Source organism: Corythoichthys intestinalis, chromosome 12 (genome assembly GCF_030265065.1).
Source record: "Corythoichthys intestinalis isolate RoL2023-P3 chromosome 12, ASM3026506v1, whole genome shotgun sequence".
NCBI lineage: Eukaryota > Metazoa > Chordata > Actinopteri > Syngnathiformes > Syngnathidae > Corythoichthys > Corythoichthys intestinalis.
In genome coordinates, this window is record NC_080406.1 from 26,750,197 (window position 1) to 26,771,503 (window position 21,307).

Genomic DNA, 21,307 nt, shown 5'->3' on the forward strand with positions numbered 1-21,307 from the left:
AGTTAGTATTCTTGATCCCCGTCGACCTACTGTCACGGACCCATTGTGTTATTCCCCCCTTTTCCGTGATCGTGTGGATTTTTGTTTAAATAAACCCTTGAGCACATCCCTCCGTTGTTTTCTGCTTTGAGGTACAACATTGTTTCCACAGTTGCAGATCCTAACATTGGCAACAAAATAAACCACACATTTCCAAAGATGGGCGATAGACTCTCTTCCTCGGCTCTACAATCCCGTAGCAATTTAATTTCGTTATGTTTTCAGTTTAATTTAGCTATTTCCAGCTTGCTATGTTGACAATTGCGATGTTTGTTTTCTTACTGCAAAGAAAGAGGAAGTGACGACTGGCCCGCCATGATATTTACGCCATCAGTCATCGTGCTGTGACCCGGGAATTTAACGCATTCTTTCACATACGCCTCATCCCGGGACTTTCCTGGACATTAAACTAAGACGCAACCCATGAAATGTCCACGTGGTCAGTCAACCCAGGAAATTGCTTTCACATACAAGGGCAGCCCGTTTAAATCCCTAATGATTTTAACAGTGTTTGGGCGTGTGTGAAAGGGGCTATTGAGTTACAAGCATGGTCGTGGAACAAATTAAACTTGTAACTTAAGGCACAAATTTAGTTGGATCATTTTGAACTTAATAGGTGGCGGGTACTCCTGACAGCTGGCATACAAGCAAGTAAAATATCAGTTTTCCATAGTAAGTCCCCTTTAAGACATTTTATAATGTATGCACACAAACACTAATTATGTCACTGCCCTTTAAATGAAGTCATTGTCACATTGCATTTATGCAGTGCGTTTTTATTGAGCCACAAGTCACATTACAGACTTATAAGCACTCATAAGGATTACTATAAAAATGGATACAACTCTGTTGAATAGAATTTAAAAAGAGCCTAATTTATAGTTGATGACATGCAGACCTGCTTTGGTATTTCTTCAGCTCCCCCACAAATGGGAACATCTCATTAGATGTGGTTCATTGAGAGCAAAAGTTTCATGTGGTATGTGGGAATCACTACTCCCAGGACATGGGATGAAAGACACCTTTATCTTAAACCATACTGGCGTCAACACATCCTTTCTTTTGCAACAACATTCCTCCGATAAAAACAGCAGATACTTCAGCACCTCACTGTTTTTGGCCATCGAAACACAGGATGGAAGTTGTGGCACGGAGAAAGCAATGAATGGAAATGCATAACAGCGGTAAAGGTTAACACTGAGGAATGACCTATTTTATTCAAGTCAGTAGCAGTTGACGTTTTGAAAGATTAATGCCTGCATTGTGGTATTTGTGCGTGTTGTGATCTATTTAGAGCTGAAACGATTATTCAAATAACAGATTAGTGCTGTGCAATTTGGGAAAAATCTCCTCGCACGATATAGGCCATTTTATATCAAGACATTGATGTGCCATGATATACAGTAAAACATTTTAAATTATTTGGTGAAAAATTATACAACAGCTGTGGCAGCTTTTCCCCAACTCCCTTTATTATTGAATTGACATTGAACTGACATGCTACAAATGTTAAATGTATTAAATAGTACTGCAACGTAAACTAGCCAGTGTAAACAGCAACAGCACAGTAGCATATGGCGGAAAGCACTTAGGTTAAGTTCTGCTCTGAGACCCCCAATTTGGCCAAATTTCAAAATTGTCCTCTATGCATGTGTGATACATCATTGGAAAGCTTAAAATCTTTATTTTCTGGGGGAAGAAATTTTGAACAGGAGGGAATTTATTAAAAAAAAAGAATTAAACCCCAAAACCCTGGTGAGAGCATGAGAGAGCATTATTAAAGACGACATGATTTTAACTAGAGCTGTCCCAAATAGTTGACGTTGTCGACGTCATCGATGACGTAAATGCGTCGACGGGCAAAACATACCGTTGACGGGTAATGACGGGTTTAAAAAAAAAATTACATGCGGATAAAGTTTAGAATGGCGGGCGCTCGCGATGCAAGCGGTTGTTACTGGCACCCCCAAGGGAGCCGCTGTTATTTCAATGTGACCGGCATTGACAGATTGAGCAAAGAGGAAGAAAGTGGGCGAGCGACAGAGAGGGAGCAAGATCGGTGAGTTGGGAAAGTGCGTGGGTAGCGCGGAGTTCAGTTGCTGCATCCCTCACGTTTTTGTTTTGGTCAATAAAAGTATCCATAAAGAGCCATCCGACGCCTCTCGGTGTTTTTATGCACGCTGCCGCCTTCCTGAGGAGGAAATCGGACGAATCGACGACAATGAGCCAAGTGAATCGCCGGTTCACTCTTCACTATGGCGAGGAGTTGAAAACTCCGCCAATTACCAAAAACGGTGACACACCGCCAATTACCAAAAAGGGCAGAATTGGTGACACGTGAAAGTGGCATAAAGCCAAAAAAGCGGACCAGAATATCCAGAGCCTGGAATTATTTCAAGGAAAATATGGAGGGTGCCACTGTGTGTTCTCTTTTCTAAGTTGAGCTCGCATACCACGGTAGCACGTCGGCTATGAATGAACACTTGAAGCGCCGTCACCCAAGTATAATTTTCGAAGAAAACAAGAAACAACAAGCTAGCGGATTGTAAGTCCATACAACTTTCTAACGATGTTTTTTAAAATGGAAGTTACCTTTATGTGCATCGTATCAACGTGCATTTTTATTTAATACAATAATTAAATTAAATTTTATATATATATATATATATATATTATATATATATATATATATATAATTTTTTCAAAAATTATTTTTAAATTTATTAGGATCATGGAAGCTCCCACTTGGGGAAAATATATACATATATCCTGTATATACATAATATAGTAAAAATATATATGGAAACAGCACTGGCCTGCTTACTGTAATCCATGACTGCTCTAATGTTAGTTACTTTATATTATAAAGTATCATTGTGTATATACATATAGTAGTATGCTATAAAATTAATACTATATTTTTTTTTTACTGTATGTGTGCCTCTCATTCAAAATAATTGTGGTAATATTTCAGTGTGCCCTCTAGTTTATCTATTTTCAGGTTAAAACAAACAAAAGTTGAACAGTTTTTCCCCTCCCCCCAAAATGCGGAATGCACACCAGAAAAAGCATCTGAACTCACACACAAAGTATTCTGAAAATGGTTGTCCGGGACATTGCAATTCATTTTAACATTTAGAACAATATAGACAATGACATACCACAAAAAGAGTAAGAATTGTTTTGACTCCTGTTAAAGAGGTGAAGTCTCAGTGTTTCCGTTTACATTTTTTTGCACTAGTTAATGCCAGCAGCATTTGACGTCATTGTTTCTGATTTATTATTGATATTTATGTTATTTATTTACACCTTAATACAGAGGTTGCGCTAGACTTATTCGTTGTCTGCCATTTTGACTGACAGGGTCATAAAAATCCGGTCATAATCTATTTTTACCCGTCACTTAAATTTTTAAAATGATGATAATGATATTGTGGTGACCCTTTGTTTGGCATAATTCACTTTCCGTACTTGTGTGTCCATTTGGCCGAGCGCGTTACCGGCTACGACACAGTCATGTGACAGAGACACTTAAGAGCCGCGCGCGTTGCGGCTTGAATAGAGTTCACAGAGAGCAGCAGAGCTACAGCCGCGGCTGGATACAGCAATTCGAGCTAACAAGACTCTTGCATACCGCTTCAACATATTCAATAGTATTTAGTTTTCATTCATCTTAAATTAATATTCTGTCCAAACAAGCTTAACAGAGAATCCACACCGTGCCATCACACATCAAGCAGATGAATATGTAACTTTTTCTCCGCAGTGACAAAAACAGCTGACTGTGGCCGCAGTAGGTAGGCTACATTATGGAACAATGAAATTAACAGTTCACCTGCTGTGGCCTGAACGGAGTCTTACACCTTCCTCCTGGTGCGCATGGACTTGAATTGCGTGCCCGCTTGTGCAGTCCCTGTTTTTTCACCTCTATTATCAACACCATGGTCGTTTTGGGGCTTTTTGAAGAAACTTCGGACACTCAGTTGCCTTGACATTTTTCAGAGTAAGGCCAACGACGTCATGTATCAAGAGAGACAATAGCTAATTAATATGCTCACTCGCCACCCTGTGGTCTGGGGTGTGAATTGCAACCTGTCAAAATGACAGATGGACTTCAGTTTTTTCCGTCACAGTTTTAAAAAATCGGTCAACGACGGAAAATATTCGGTTAACGCGACCCCTGCGTTAATAAAAAATTTAGGTGTTCTAAAATGTTTTTTGTTAATTAATAAGCTTCAACAAAAATTTCATTAATAAAGAAAAAAAAAAAATTTGATTAGTCGACTAATCGTAAAAATAGTCGGCTGACTAATCAGGAGGAAAATAGTCGTTTGGGGCAGCCCTAATTTTAACCAAATATTATCGCGCACTTACATTGTTTTGATCCAAAAACTCCGTGCAGCATGTATCAGCGAGTGTCAAGACACAGCTGTGAATGGCCACATCCGGACTTTTCGGGGATTTTATGGGTGAAACACGGTAATATAACAAGGGTCGCAATGTAGAAATCGCAGACATCAAGGAGTGGTCGAGATTTTCTTTTTCAAGTATTTACCCTTTTAAAAGTTTTTTTTTTTCAATTTTTCTTTGTTTGGATCGATTATTAATCATCTATAATATCGAGGAAATCCAACAGTAACAAAATAAAAACCCATACAATTAAGCGATAGTTATGAGGTAGATATCGGTGACATATTTGCAGACACTTTTTTTTTCTCATTGTGACGTAATTTGCTTAAAAGTTTAAAATATGCTAGTGAATAATTTTATAAAGTCATTTTTTAAAAACTAAATATTAGAAATCAATTAATGATTCTAAGCTAAAAATGATAGACATTTCAAATAACAAATATTAATTACTTCTTTTTATGGCTGGGTTGAAACGAAAGTAGTTGTGCGGTGTCTGTAAACTGGGGTCTCCAGGGTAAAAGGGACAAATTAAAAATAGTTCAGAGGCTTAATGCGCCATGAAACTGCTATGGCAGCACATAGACATATTGTTTTATCAAACATAACAGTTCTTTTTGCTTAAAGCATGGAAAATGAATGAATGAATGAATACAGCAGGGTATTTTAAAGCGGGGGTGCAAGAGCAGAAACTGCTTTTTCAGCCTTGTCTGTGTTTTCCGCCATTCATATTTTTGCTCAAATATAAAGACATCTTATAATAATATTTCATAGTGCAAAAATTTTCATTTTGAATGTTTACTCGATAAATAGTTCAGTAAGTATAATATGCGACTTGAAAAAAAATCTGTGAGCTGCAGCTGGTGATAACTAGAAAACTAAGGCTGGATACCGAAACCAATTATTCTTTTTATATTTTCATTTAAAAAAATAAGCAATTGTTTTTCAGATTTTTATTTATTTTTTACTTAATTTATTAACATCACGAATTCTTGCATAGAATTACAAAAATACGTATTTGAGAAGTTTTATTTGGTACTGACATTTCAACAATACACAACATAAAATTAGATTAAAGACAAAATTGAATGTTTAACTCTACCCACAAACGACAATATAGCAAAAAGCATGTTCAAAATGCTAATACCGTATTGGCCCGAATATAAGACAGCCCTGATTATAAGACGACCCCTCTTTTTCAAGACTCAAGTTTGAAACAAGACTTTTTGAACACCAAATTAATTTGTATACAGAAAATAAATACAGTACATACAAAGCAAATGATTATAACAATATATTTGAGAGAAAAAGCATGTTATTTCACCTCATTCAAATCTTAATATCTGAACATTCAAATATGTAAACTAAACTGCAATCACATTCGTAAATGAATGGCTTCTTGATTTGAAATGTAAATAAACCAATCTATTGTGATAAAACAACAAAATTGCAATAACTGCATTAACCATCAAAGTGAAGTGTAAGTGTAACTGCAGTCTTGAAACAAATCTGAATAAGGAAAAACATTGCAATAAAACAATGCAAACTGGTTAAACTTGAGAGTAGCTGAGATCTATCATGACAGAACATCACTTCAATTACTTCAGTTACCAATTACTTCACAACTTCCTCTTCCACAATAATGACCCGTGACAATCAGAGCAAATTAAAAGGTCAACAATTTATATCATCTTCTCATTTAGCCTAATGGATCGCCACGGTTCAAAAGGTTTCGCGGAAACTGTAGAGTGTGACACAATGGTAAATGTGATGAGGACAGCAAAGCAGTGCGTGCTCACATTAAACTATTGATCTGAAAGACTGATGCCTGCTGATGGGGCATTAATTGAACGCCATCTACATGATAAGACTTTCCCGAGCCAAGGGAGGAAACATTGCCCTTGACCTAATTCCCTGCTCTCAGCTAGGGCCACTGTCACTCGGATTTCTGCTGATGAGCCATCACGGGAAAGGAGACGCATACTGTACACACTCTCATGCACACAACAACAACCAGAAGGGCAAGACAAGCTGGTACGGAGTAGCAGTAGTCCAACCAAGCCTGTCGCTTGTCAGATGAAGAATGGGGATTGATTTCCGGCAGACAGAGAGACCTCTGTGCCCCAACGCCTGCCGGCCCCTCCTCATCCTCATCCCCATGCCAGCCCGCAGAGGCTTTAACCCATGTAGTGCTTAGCAGAAGGCAAGATCCAGCACTCCGACTGCCCTACATTTTATACACTCCAATTATTAGCACAGTCTTGTTGCTGAATCAGCTATATTTTACTTACAAATGAAATGAATAATAAATGGCCCTTTCCAATTAATTCATTCTGTAGTGCCCTAAATTTTTAGGTCCGTCTGAAAGCAAGTGTCTACACACAGACAAGGGGAAAAGACTGCATTCACCTAATGTGAAAACATTAGTCTTTTTCATCCTGATGTCCCACTATTGATTTGCAAGGAGATCAGTTTTGTAAGTAAGCATACTTGTACTTTGTACATGGATGGGCTACAATTGAGAATCTGCACAGTAGGTGCCTTTAATCACTGTGAGCTTTCTAAGTTAAAATGGCCATTTGACTTCCATAGCTGCCAATGGCATTGAATGAGTCCCTATAAAGTATATCTGGCGGAAAACACAGACAAGACTGAAGAAGCAGTTTCTGCTCTTGCACTCTTCTTTAAAAGAAACTGCTGTATTTTAAGCCAAAACAACTGTTGTGTTTGATAGAACAATAAGTCTATATGCTGCCATGTAAGATTCATGGCGCAATAAGCCCCTAAACTATTTTTAATTTGTCCATTTTACCCTGAAACCCCCCATTTACAGACATCGCGCAACCGCTTTTGTTTCAAACCAGCCATAAAACAAAGGTAATTAATTATATTTATTATTCAAAATGTCTGTCATTTTCAGCTTAGAATCATTAATTGATGTCTTATATTTCGGTTTAAAAAAAAAAAAAAAAAAAAAAAAAAAACTTTAAAAAATCATTCACTCGCATAGTTTACACTTTTAAACAAATGACGTCACAATGATGGTGAAAAATGGTGTCTGTAAAAAAGTCACGGATATCTACCTCATAACTATCGCTTTATTGTATTTTTTTGTTACTGTCACATTTTCTCAGATATGTTAGATGATAAATAATCGATCCAAACAAAGAAAAAATGAGAAAAAAACATTTAAAAGGGTAAATATATGAAAAAGAATGTCCTTGATTTCTACAATTTCTGCATCGCGACCCTTGTTATATTACCATGTTTCACCCATGAAATCCCCCAAAAATCCAGCTGTGGCCATTCACAGCTGTGACCTGACACTCAGTGATACATGTTACATGGCGTTTTTGGACTGAAACAAGTACGCGAAAATATCTCGTTAAAGTCTGTAATTCTGCTCTGGCGTGCTCTCGCCTCCAGTTAGGGTTTTGCTGTTTATTATTATTATTATTTTTTAAATGCCCTCCTGTTAAAAATGTTTCTTCCCCCAGAAAATTGAGATTTTAAGCTTTCCAATGATGTATCACACATGCATATAGGACAATTTTGAAGTTTGGCCAAATTGAGGGTCTCAAAGCGGAACTTCAAGTCACCTGAGTGTTTTTCGCCATATGTATTTTGAACTTGACACAAAACAGAGAAGAAAATTGTTAACAACCCTACAAAATTTTAAATAGTATAATTTTAGATAGTATAATTTAAAATAGCATAAATTTGTACTCAGAACCTCCACTAAAAACTTTAACAAATTTTATGTACTTAAAACACTACAGTTGTCGACTAAAGTCAGGAAGCTGTAACAATTTTTTTTTGAAGAAAATAGTCATCCGTTTTGTCTTCATTGTTACTTACAACATGCCTAAAACAACTTCAAGGTAAATTGTGAAGGTAATTGAAAAAAAATGACATTATCCGATTAATCGTTTAATTAATCGATTATAAAAATAATCATTAGTTGCAGCCCTAAAAAGCCAGAGTATATTACACCAGGCCATCGTGGGGCTTTTCCAGGCTTTCAAACCAGATTTGTGCTATTTTGACTTCTCTTCATGCACACACTCACGAGGTACACTAAAGTAGCTACATCAGCCTGAATCCGCAGCTCACGCCTGGTTGTCAAAATGGACTTGAAATAAATGACAGTGGGCCCTTAAACAACTATCTGAAATACAGTTTTTCGAAAATAATTTAACTTGTTTAACTTAAAATCACATTGTTTGATTTTTAAAGCTTTTATTTGCAAATCATGGTGGAAAATTAGTATTTGGTCAATACCAAAAGTTCATCTCAATACTTTGTTATGTACCCTTTGTTGGCAATGACGGAGGCCAAACGTTTTCTGTAACTCTTCACAAGCTTTTCACACACTGTTGCTGGTATTTTGGCCCATTCCTCCATGCTGATCTCCTCTAGAGCAGTGAGGTTTTGGGGCTGTCGTTGGGCAACACGGACTTTCAACTCCCTCCTCACCCCGTGGCGTCAAAATTATAACAAGAACGGCGGGCAAAAAACCCAGAACCACACGGGGGGACCTAGTGAATGACCTACAGAGAGCTGGGACCACAGTAACAAAGGCTACTATCAGTAACACAATACGCCGCCAGGGACTCAAATCCTGCACTGCCAGACGTGTCCCCCTGCTGAAGAAAGTACACGTCCAAGTCTGTCTGCGGTTCGTTAGAGAGCATTTAGATGATCCAGATGAGGTCTTTCAGCATGACAATGATCCCAAACACACAGCCAGGGCAACAAAGGAGTTGCTTCGTAAGAAGCATTTCAAGGTCCTGGAGTGGCCTAGCCAGTCTCCAGATCTCAACCCCATAGAAAATCTGTGGAGGGAGTTAAAAGTCCGTATTGCCCAACGACAGCACCAAAACATCACTCCTCTAAGGAGATCTGCATGGACGAATGGGCCAAAATACCAGCAACAGTGTGTGAAAAGCTTGTGAAGAGTTACAGAAAACGTTTGGCCTCCGTTATTGCCAACAAAGGGTACATAAAAAAGTATTGAGATGAACTTTTGGTATTGACCAAATACTTATTTTCCACCATGATTTGCAAATAAATTCTTAAAAAATCAAACAACATGATTTTCTGTTTTTTTTCCCACATTGTCTCTCATGGTTGAGGTTTACCCATGTTGACAATTACAGGCCTCTCTGATATTTTCAAGTCGGAGAACTTGCACAATTAGTGGTTGACTAAATACTTATTTGCCCCACTGTAATTTAGCTACAAAAGTGAAAATATTACAAACATAGTACAATGCAGTGCAATTCTACACCATGCACTGCAAACTACTATGAACATAAGACATTAAAAATGCATTGATTCCCTCTTTCACAGTGTCTAACACAATACACTTTAGCATGTTATCTTTGTAAAGATACCAAATAAACAAGTATAAACTCAATAATCAAATTGTCAAAAAAGATGGAAGAATGAAACACACCAACATAAATTTACATGCATGATTGACATTTTAAGTACCGTACTGTTATAACATACCGAATGGTAACATGTTTTAATTTAACCTATAACTTGTGTTCCGCATACAAATAATACATCCAAAGTACCCAACAAACTAGTTTACAATTATAATCTTTTTCACCGTTGCATATATTTAGTAAAGCTCATGGACGCATGTATGCTCACCTTAAGTACTCTTGGTGTCGGAAAGATACGAGACTCCCTCCGACTCAGCGCTCGCTCAACCTCAGATGGCCCAATGGGCTCAGCGGCTCCTTTACAGATGTAGCCGCTACAGTTCCTCTCCAACACAGTTCGCAGCCCATCAAAGACGACGGTGCTGGTGGTGCACCCCATTCCTCCAGGTCCAAACCGGCATCAGTTACGAGAGCCTTTGAGCGACCCGGTTTCCTCTCTTCTGCCCTGTCCCTCTTCGATCCATGATCTGACCCTGCGATCCAACGCTTCTGACCCGGTAAGGCACCAAGAGCCAGTGTGGCAACCCAGAAGAGTAGGCTGGCAGGAGAATTAATACAGGCACACACAGAGGAGAGCCCTGCTGTATTTGTTAGCCACTCCACTCTGTGCAGGCTGGAATAAGCCAGTCAGCAGGCGAGATGCATCGCGCAAGTGAGTGAGGGAGGATGAGCGCAGGGCAAGGGATGGGAGGGATGGAGGATACTGAGCAAGCTCTGCAGCAGCCTCACTGTTGACCTTAGAGTAAACATGCATATTTGTTTGTTTGTGAATCAACTTGTCCTTACATCCTGGTTATTAATTTTTCTTTCTAATTACAATTAATTGTAATGCATTCCCTCATTCATTTTTAATAAAGTGATTTTTGAATTTTAACTCATTTAAGCCACCACTCCTTTTTACAAACACATGAATGAGTATGAAATAAATGGGTTACAGTAAATGCGACCTTATATCCAGAGGGATTTTGCTCCTGCGAACAGGCAAACAGCAATATGGCTGAATGCTTTTCTAGTTCAGATGCGCTGCCAAGGCCAACACAGTGACTCTCATTGAAGTGATCTTTAAACACATCAGTCAGCTGCTTTAAAAAGCACTGTCCTATAGAACAAAAAATATGATCAGATACAACTACAAAATAAAGTCGGCATCAGTCTGTTACCAAACAGTCAAATGGGAGGATTTACCAACATCATGCTGATATCAGCTGATTTTGGATCTCAAGCTGGATGATCTGCCAAGAGTTCAGATATTGTATAACAGAAGCAGAATAACCTAAATTTGATCATTTGGAATGATGGGCAGGTAATCCATCTACAATAACGTACCGCACGCATGTTATTTTTAGACCGTGACGTCGCATCGTAAAGCGGAAGTAAAGCAGAAGTGGGACATAATAGCCCCGCCCTCGCATAGAAACCATGTTAATTCTGCTACTTTTCTCCGGTAATCTTTCAAAAACAAACATGCCGATCACACATTGCTTTTTTGGAACTTGTAGAAACGACTCTAGACATTACGAAATATGAAGGATGTTTTCTTCATACGTTTCCCGAAACCAAAACTCGGAGGAAAAATTGTGAAGAATTAATCAACTTGCGCGGACGTTTTAACGCCAGCTAGGTGAAGCCAGGGTGAAGCCATTCACATTTCATATGCAGTAAACATTTTGTTGGGTTGGGATGGTCTTTCAGAGGACAAAGACGTAAGCCATTTTGATATTTTTAACTTATTTTTTAGCGTGACGTTGTGCCGTGCTGCTTCTGTCTGACAACAAATGATCTGAAAAGAATTAAAATGGTATCTGACTGCCACTGTTACCTTTTCTGTTGTAAAAAAAAACTTTAGTAAGGGGAAGTGTAAATGAATGATAGAATTAAGATTTGTTATCATTGAAAAAATTTAAAGTGTTCGTTGGCCGTCACTGAGTAGCATTTGCGATCGCTACACAAAATATAAACTACCCCCAAGAACGGTCAGAGACGTAGGACAAACAGAGGATATAATATATAGGAAAGACAGGGCTGGTAAAGGATAGCTTGTTGAAACAGGAGAATGTCATTGTCAGTCGCATAAGAAAAAGGCGTCGATAAAAAAGCTAAGGCTATGCTAAGGTCGGCTCGTTGTTTTCCTCTTTTTCAGCCCTCGACACTCAAGCTATCTCTTTAACTGAACATTTGTATGTACTTCCACATCTTTGCAAGTGAATTTGGCACCAGGGACATAATTTTCGGAGAGAATTGGTTGGTTTAGCTTTGTAACCATCTCCTTCGTAGACGATTTTCATTTCCAATTGGGGACAAACGGTGGTATGTCCTTCCTTAGCAACAGTAGCTAACGTCATGAATATTAATGAGCGGAAGTGACATGTTAGTTGCGGTACGCCATTGAAGTCTTTCTTCACAAATGTCTTGTGAACAGCACCAGAGAGACCAGAGGGATTTAAGATAAGAGTATGAGAAGTAGATTTGGCTACATTGCCTTTTCGTTAGTAATAATCACACTTGCGAAATACAAAATTTGAATATCTGCTTTATTTTTATTTATTTTTTAAATGCTGAATGTGGTTGACAAACCAAAATTTCACAAAAATCAAATTCAGTATAGTTTCATATTTATTGTAGTTAATTATTACAAATCGAATGTTAAAAAAGGTTACTTAGCACTAATCAGGTGATGAGAAATTAGGGCCGATAACTTCATTTCACTCCAGTGTTGTTTTCGTCAACAATGACTATAACGAAAACATTTCGTCAACGAACAATTTTTTTCATGACGATGACGAGACGAAAACGAGCTTAAAACGTGTCTTGGGGGACAAAAACGATGAGACTAGTGCCAGTTTTTGTCTGATAGGGAACGAGACAAAAATGCGCAATAGTTTCTGTCACATGTTTACAATGTGTGACATGTATTGTGTAGTTGGCCTGCATTGTAGCAGTGTCTGGTTGTGTCACTCATGTGATATGCTGCTGCTCTCCAGTCTTGCACACATGCACACACGGTAAGATTTGTTTTATCCTGAACCGAGAGAATATGCAATGTTGCTTTAGACTTTAAAGGTCTGTGCTGAGTGATCATCACACACTAAATGTAACTCATAGCGTTAGCATAGCATCCTCGTTAGCATTAGACTAATGCTAACAGCGAGCGCCGTCTTAAACTCTTGGACAACTTTCTTACATTCACTTGTGGCCTCCAGGTGGATGTAATTAATTGAAAATAATGTACTGTTTTCCTGCTGGGTGTGTATTATCACCAAGTTGGCATTGTCCTTGTAGACGCTACAATATGTGCTCATCTGTCAATGTTCATTCGAAATAGTTGGAAACCTTTATTTATTTATTTATTTTTGTGGTTAATTTTGGGGGGATTTTACAAACTAAAACATTTTAGTATACGTCGACTAAAACTAGATGAAATTAGACTTGAGTTTTCGTCAACAAAAACTCGACAAAGACAAACATTTTGAGATGACTAAAATATGACTAAGACGAAGTACCGTATTGGCCCGAATAAAAGGCGGCCCTGATTATAAGACGACCCCCTCTTTTTCAAGACTCAAATTTGAAAAAAAGACTTTTTGAACACCAAATTAATTTTTTTACAGAAAATAATTACAGTACATCTGAAACAAATGATTATAACAATATATTTGAGAGAAAAAGCATGTTATTTTGCCTCATTCAAATCTTAATATCGGAACATTTAAATATGTAAAACAAAGTGCAATCACATTCGTAAATGAATGGCTTCTGGTTTTTGGAATGTAAATAAACCAATCTATTGTGATAAAACAACAAAATTGCAATAATTGCATTAACCATCAAAGTGAGGTCTAACTGTAACTGTAGTCTTGAAACAAATCTGAATAAGGAAAAACATTGCAATAAAATAATGCAAACTGGTTAAACTTGAGAGTAGCTGAGCTCTGTCATAGGAGTGGGAACCTCTTGGTACCTCACGATACAATACGATTTGCGATACAAAGCCCACGATAACGATCTGACGATACAACGATTATCGATACATTGGTCAGGAAATGATTCTACCACATTCTACAAACAAATAATTAAGAGAAAAACAATCTTCTAGTGTGAATTGGAATGAGTTTATCACTAGTAGATGTCCAATCCACTTGAACTGGGAGGGTGGCATTCGTTCATTCGCTGCCATCCCTCCCACTTCAAACGGATTGAACGTCTATGGCTGTCAATGGCAGTTAATGCCAGGCAATGAGGTAATTTTGGGCCATTTAAGGTGTCACTGGAACAGCACCAAACAAAAGTTCCAGCATCATCACCTTGTCCAATGCAGATTTTTGACTCCTGACACCTTGTCCAATGCAGATTCTTGACTCTTGACAAGGTGATGATGCTGGAACTTTTGTCTGGTGCCGTTCCAGTGAGATTTACAAAGATGATTGCCTGAAGAAGACCTCAAAATCCCCTCAGTCCTTGATTATATGGGGCTGCATGTCAGGCAAAGGCACTGAGGAGATGGCTGTGGTCAAATCTTCAATAAATGCACAAGTTTACATTGAAATTTTAGACAGCTCTCTTATCCCTTCAATTGAAAATATGTTTGGCATTTTCAAAGATGACAATGCATCATGCCACAGAGCTAAAACTGTTAAAGCATTCCTTGGAGAAAGACTCATCCGGTCAATGCCATGGCCTGCAAATAGCCCAGATCTCAACCCTATTGAAAACCTGTGGTGGAAATTGGAAAAAAAATGGTCAACCTGCAAGGATGATCTGGCAACTGCAATCAAAGAGAGTTTGCACCAAATTGATGAAGAATACTCATCAAGTCCATGCCTAAGAGACTGCAAGCTGTCATAAAAGCCAGAGGGGGTACTACTAAATACTAGAGATGTGTTTTGATTGTTATTTCTTTGTTTGTTTTTCATGATTCCATATTTTTTTCCTCAGAATGGAGTGATTCAGTATATATTTCCCTGCACTTGCTCTATAAAAGTAACATTTACTGACCACCACAATGTTTTCTATTCATTTCTTTTAGTGTCTCTGAATGCTAAAGAGACGCACTTTTGAACTAATTCATTATTTTTTTCAAGCTTTTTATCTGAGTTTTTTCTACATGATAAAATGTCTGAGTGGGTTAAGGTTTTTTTTTTTTTTTCAAACATTGACACCTTTTTAAAACGATATCTCGATTCTTGGCAGGAGCATATTGATAACCTTTTGGGATATGAAGTATCATGATATATCACCATTTCAATATTTTATCACACCCCTACTCTGTCACGACAGAACATTACTCCTCAAGTTCAGCATTCATTCGCTTCAATGATATCTGGCGCCATCTAGCGTCGTGAATGGGTATAATGTCTAGACCCCGAATATAAGACGACTCCCACTTTTCCAGTCTTATTTCAATGCAAAAAAACATAGTCTTATATTCTGGCCAATAAAGTATTATCGTCCAAAAGACTAAGACGAAAATTAAAAGGGCTACCAAAAACAACAAAGTCCAAACTTTTTGCAAAGGGGGCCAGATTTGGTGTGGTAAAAATGTGGGGGGCCAACCTTGGCTGACGTCCTTTACGTAGAACAATATACTGTATTTAAGCAAAATTTAGCAAGCCATTCTGTGTGTCACATTTGCTTTATTATTTTTTTTAATTAATAATTACAACAATCTTTCAACTAGCCTTTGTGGCGTTCTCTTTCGACTCTCGAGCTCTTGCGAAATACTGCTGCCGTGAAATTAAACTAGCTTCAAGTTGCTTCAATTTCTCGCGGCGTATCTTCCCTGTAATCTTGTCATACACTTCAGCGTGTCTTGTTTGGTAATATCGCCTCACATTGAACTCTTTAAAAACAGCGGCTGTCTCTTTGTAAATGAGGCAGACACAGTTGTTGCGCATATTAGTGAAGAAGTCCAATTTCCATCTATCCTTGAAGCGTCAGCCGTCGCAGTCAACTTTTTGTTGTTGTTGATTGTCGCCATTTTAGAAAATTGGAAGTAAAAGGTCACATGGGGTAATGTTGTGTAGAGTGCTGCTGCCTTTTAGTGGGTAAATGAGGAGCAGCATTTAGTGTGTAAGCTACTTCATATGCTGGTAGTAGTACTGCTGACCAATTTATTAAGTCTGTGTGCGGGCCATACGTTATTGATTTCATGACAGAGGCTGGGGGCCAGATGAAATTTGACCACGGGCCGCATTTGGCCCCCGGGCCGGACTTTGGACATGCCTGCTCTAATTAATCTATCATGATTTAACCGGATCGGATGTGCCATTATATTTATTTCAAGACACACACCAGAGCGGAAAAACATCAAAACATTAATGTCATTTTAAAACCAACTGACATGGACCCAGGTTATCTGCTTGCTAGGTTTACCAATGTTTTTCACACATTTATCATGTGAAAAATGACAGAAGTCAACAATGTCCCTCCATTTGTCGATGCAGCAATATTAAAAAAGAGCAAAGGGATTCTCAGTTATTAAAAACGTGAGAGTGGAGCGAAGCATACGCACCAAGTAACTCCCAAAGCAAGCGGTTGTATCTATACTTTTATTCAAGTCACAAAACGAGTTCTGCAAATAGACCCAATTCCTAAAAGGTGTTTAATTTGCAATTAACCTGTAAAAGAATTGAACACAATCATAATACGATATCTGGAGTGGTGATTCTGCCTTCCTATCAGCGTTGCACTACTACTGTATGAACACTCGCATTCCTTCTCGCCTGTGCTGCTGCTGTTACTGTTAATATTTCAGTAGCCTGGCACACTGAACTACATTCGACTGTACAATGAAACAAGCCACAGGGCAGAGGAGGCGAACCACCACATGAGCAGATTCAAGAAATTAAAAACAGAGGCTTTCTCACACAGTATAAGACTGATCATGTTTTATAATGAGTGCAATGAAATGTTTCACACCTATTAAATCGTAAACTTTCCAATCAGTCACACCCTTTTACACAGTAATGATAACCAAGACAAGAGCAACTATCATGGGTGGATGGTGCGTAATCCCTATAATAAACAAGGATACACGGGAGCCATAATATGGTCTGTCACTGAAACCGTGAAATAAACAACGCACTTAGATCATGCAATTGAGAATTCTGTCAAAATGCACGGCAATAAATATGCAAATTACACAAAACAATTGAACCACATTTTTGAATGACATCAGACTTATTGAGCAAGAGTGTTCAGCAAGCATTGAAGAATTCATTGCCTGTGTGAGACTTTCTTGTTGTTGCAGTTGTTTTGCAACATGACTGCAAAAGAGGAGACCAGTCACAACAAAAGAAACACATGAGAAAAGATTACACACGACAAGATATGACAAAGAAAGAAAGATTTTAGTCACAGCACAGGTATTGTCACTATCGATCAAGATGAAGCCAGAATGTTTTTCCGTTTATGATGAAACCTCTGTGACAAGTAAGTTACTATTTAGGAGATGACTAAACTGCACAATGACTCATATCTGTAAGCAGACGTAGCTGCAAGTGCTACAGCTGGCACTCATACATTTTCTACCTTGAGGACACGAATTCCACTGGTGCAAGAAAGGGCATGCCTGCTCTTAAGTACACAAAACATTATTTCCAGTCAGAATTCGATTTGTCATACTTGCTTGGCCTCAGCGCACATCATATTGGAAAATTGTCCAGTTGTAAATGTGATCTTGAAACAATGTTTTCTTGAGAAATTGGTTTAATTTGTCTCAAAACGTTCCATAATATGGTTTTAACGTGAGTTGGGAAGAGGTCTTTCCACCATACAGTAGTGATATATCAAATGTCTACTTGCAAGACCACCTAAAAAGGTTGGGTTACTCACAAGGGCGTAGGTTTAGATAGGAACGATAGGGACATAACATTACCAACTTTTGAGGATGCTCAAATTGCTTGCAATGAAACAACACAAAAGAGAATGGAAAAAAATGGAAAAACTTGGTAACAAAACCTTTAGACAAAATAACTGCGAACAACTGCTTCCGGAATCCATCAGTTAGTTTCTTACAATGCTCTGCTGGAATTTTAGACCACTCTTCTTTGGACAACTGCTCCAGGTCTCTGAGATTTGAAGGGTGCCTTCTCCAAACTGACAGATCAGATCTCAGATCTCTCCACAGGTGTTCTATGGGATTCAGGTCTAGACTCATTGCTGGCCACTTTAGAAGTCTCCAGTACTTTCTCTCAAACCATTTTCTAGTGTTTTTTGAAGTGTGTTTTGGGTCATTGTCCTGCTGGAAGACCCATGACCTCTGAGGGAGACCCAGCTTTCTCACACTAGGCCCTACATTGTGCTGCAAAAGTTGTTGGTAGTCTTCATACTTCATAATGTCATGCACACGGTCAAGCAGTCCATTGCCAGAGGGAGGAAAGCGACCCCAAAACATCAGGGAACCTCCACCATGTTTGACTGTGGGGACCATGTTCTTTTCTTTGAAGGCCTCGTTTTTTTCCATGTAAACTCTATGTAGATGTGTTTTCCCAAAAAGCTCTACTTTTGTCTCTTCTGACCAAAGAACATTCTTCAAAAACGTTCTTGGCTTTCTCAGGTAAGTTTTGTCAAACCCTAGCCTGGCTTTTTTATGTCTCTGGGTCAGAAGTGGGGTCTTCCTGGGTATCCTACCATAAAGTCCCTTTTCATTCAGACACCGACGGATAGTAGGGGTTGACACTGTTGTACCCTCGGACTGCAGAACAGCTTGAACTTGTTAGGATGTTAGTCGAGGTTCTTTATCCACCCTCCGCACAATCTTTCGTTAAAATCTCTGGTCAATTTTTCTTTTCCGTCCGCATCTAGGGAGGTTAGCCACAGTACCATGGGCTTTACTCTTATTGATGACACTGCACACGGTAGACACAGGAACATTCAGGTCTTTGGAGATGGACTTGTAGCCTTGAGATTGCCCATGCTTCCTCACAATTTTGCTTCTCAAGTCCTCAGTCCTTGGTCTTCTTTCTTTTCTCCATGCTCAATGTGGTACACAGAAGGAAACAGGGCAGAGGTTGAGTCAACTTTAATCAATTTTAACTGGCTGCAAGTGTGATTTAGTTATTGCCACCACCTGTTATGTGCCACAGGTAAGTAACAGGTGCTGTTAATTACATAAATTAGAGAAGCATCACATGATTTTTCAAAGGGCGCCAATATTTTTGACTGGCCCATTTTCCTGGCCCAGTTTTGTGTAAAATGATAATGATTTAAAAAAAAAAAAAAAAATCCATTCTTTTATATGTTCTTTCATTGCAAGCAAAATAAATGAAGATATCACTACCAAAGCATTTGTAATTGCAATCATTTTCTGGGAGAAATTGTGCATTATTTGACAGAATGTCGTACCGCAAGCAACACGTCACTTCCGCTCATTAATATTTATGACATTAGCTACAGTTGCTAAGCAAGGACAAGCCACCGTTTGTCCCTAATAGGAAACGAATGAAAATCGTGTACGAAGGAGATGTTTACAGCGCTAAAACTACCAATTCTCTCCGAAAATGATGTGCCTGGTGCCAGGGCCGGAGTGGGACTCATTTTCGGCCCTGGAATTTCATGCCTCAGACCGGCCCACTCATTTAAAATTATGTCATTATGCATACACGTGTTAAGTTCAGTGTTCTCTAAAGCCGTGTACTGTAATTCTGTGTATTCCAATTCAGTGCAGGTAATGGTTGTTTAACAAGGTGGCTCTATTTTAACAAGTGCAACACAACATATTTTGAACAAATTTAAAAATGGATTAAAAAAAAAAAAAACTATATTAAATGATACATTTGAAAAATAAATTAGGCCAGTCAAACGATTAAAATTTTTGATCAAGTTAATTACAGCTTAAAAATTAATCGTAATTAATCGCAATTCAAACCATCTATAAAATATGCCATATTTTTCTGTAAATTATTGTTGGAATGGAAAGATAAGACACAAGATGGATATAAACATTCAACATAAGGTACATAAGGACTGTATTTGTTTATTATAACAATAAATCAACAAGATGGCATTAACATTATGAACATTCTGTTAAAGCGATCCATGGATAGAAAGACTTGTAGTTCTTAAAAGATAAATGTTAGTACAAGTTATAGAAATTTTATATTAAAACCCCTCTTAAAGTTTTCGTTTTAATAAAATTTGTAAAATTTTCAATCAAAAAATAAACTAGTAGCCCGCCATTGTTGATGTCAATAATTACTTACACAATGCTCATGGGTGCTGAAGCCTATAAAATCAGTCACACCCAAGCGCCAGCAGAGGGCGGCAAAACTCCATAAAACACAATTAACAAGTGGGCATGTCATTGTACTGTCATTTAAATCTGTCTGAGCAGGGCATGTGTATTAATTGCGTCAAATATTTTAACGTGATTCATTTAAAAAATTAATTACCGCCCGTTAACCCGATAATTTTGACAGCCCTAAAATAAATGAATCAATAAGACCTTTTCTGCAACATCAAATATTAACAAAATGAGTGCTTACAGATAAAACAAACATAGCAACATAACAATATGAAAAATAAAGAATACGTATTGCACATTGTAACAACTTCTAATGATACTATTATCCATTTTCCATTTCCACTTTAAAAACGCCACGTAATTGATTATATTAATTCTAATGTTAACTCGCTGAACGACATGGCAATCTTACCTTCCAGCTCTGCACCTGTGGTGTGTTCATTATGGCTAATGCTTGCTGCTACATATCCCTTGTGAGGTGCTACAAGAAGCCAAAGTTTCCACAATTACATATTGTCGTATCACACGGTGCAAGTTGCATTTTATTCGCCATCTGGCCTTACCACTTTCGTTGTAATCCTCTAGTTTGAGGCAGCAAGGTCGTTGCATGAAAAAAATTAGCTATTTTTGCGCATTTTGCCGATTCTTTCACGAGTGCTTTTCTTTTTCTTATTTTTCAGCGCCACCCTTGCTCTTTTTATCCATCCGAGCACCGAGTTAGCAGCTAATTTGGCTCAATACAGACTACAATTAGGGGGCGGAGCTGCATGCTGTATTTTTCGTCTGCACACGTGAGGATGAGTCTGGGAAAAAAATACTGTTATTTTTTTTTTTTTTTTTTTAAGACGGCCCACAGGGACAGCGGTAACAGAATGTAAGTTATACTCAGTGACACTGTCACAAATAAATACCAAACAAAAAATGATAACAGTGTAATTTTTTTTTTTTTTTTTTTTAAATAAAACCCGGACCGGCCCATCTGGCCGGCCGGCCCTTCTGGAATCGTCCAGAAGCTCCCGATTAGTCACTCCGGGCCTGCCTGGTGCCAAATTGACAGGCATAGATGTGGAAGAACATAAAAATGTTCAGTTAAAGAGATGGCTTTAGTGTCGAAGGCTGAAAAAGACGAAAAAAACGAGCCGACCAAAGCATAGCTTTAGCTTTTTTT

At 38.2% G+C, this 21,307-nt stretch overlaps 1 protein-coding gene across 9 annotated transcripts in view; it reads right to left on the reverse strand.

Moving 5' to 3' along the window:
- The window catches only part of LOC130927062 (dedicator of cytokinesis protein 9-like), a 190,816-nt gene that overhangs the window by 118,303 nt on the left and 51,206 nt on the right, over positions 1-21,307 (reverse strand). For 2 of the 9 annotated variants that reach the window (XM_057852572.1, XM_057852568.1), the window contains exon 1: positions 10,108-10,759. The exons of 3 other annotated variants lie outside the window; for them this stretch is intronic. In XM_057852572.1, coding sequence (XP_057708555.1) covers positions 10,108-10,278 — 171 coding nt within the window. In that variant the 5' untranslated portion in view covers positions 10,279-10,759. Of the gene's footprint in view, positions 1-10,107; positions 10,760-21,307 lie in introns of those variants that run through there. 4 more of the 9 variants (XM_057852569.1, XM_057852573.1, XM_057852570.1 and 1 more) reach the window with 4 other exon arrangements.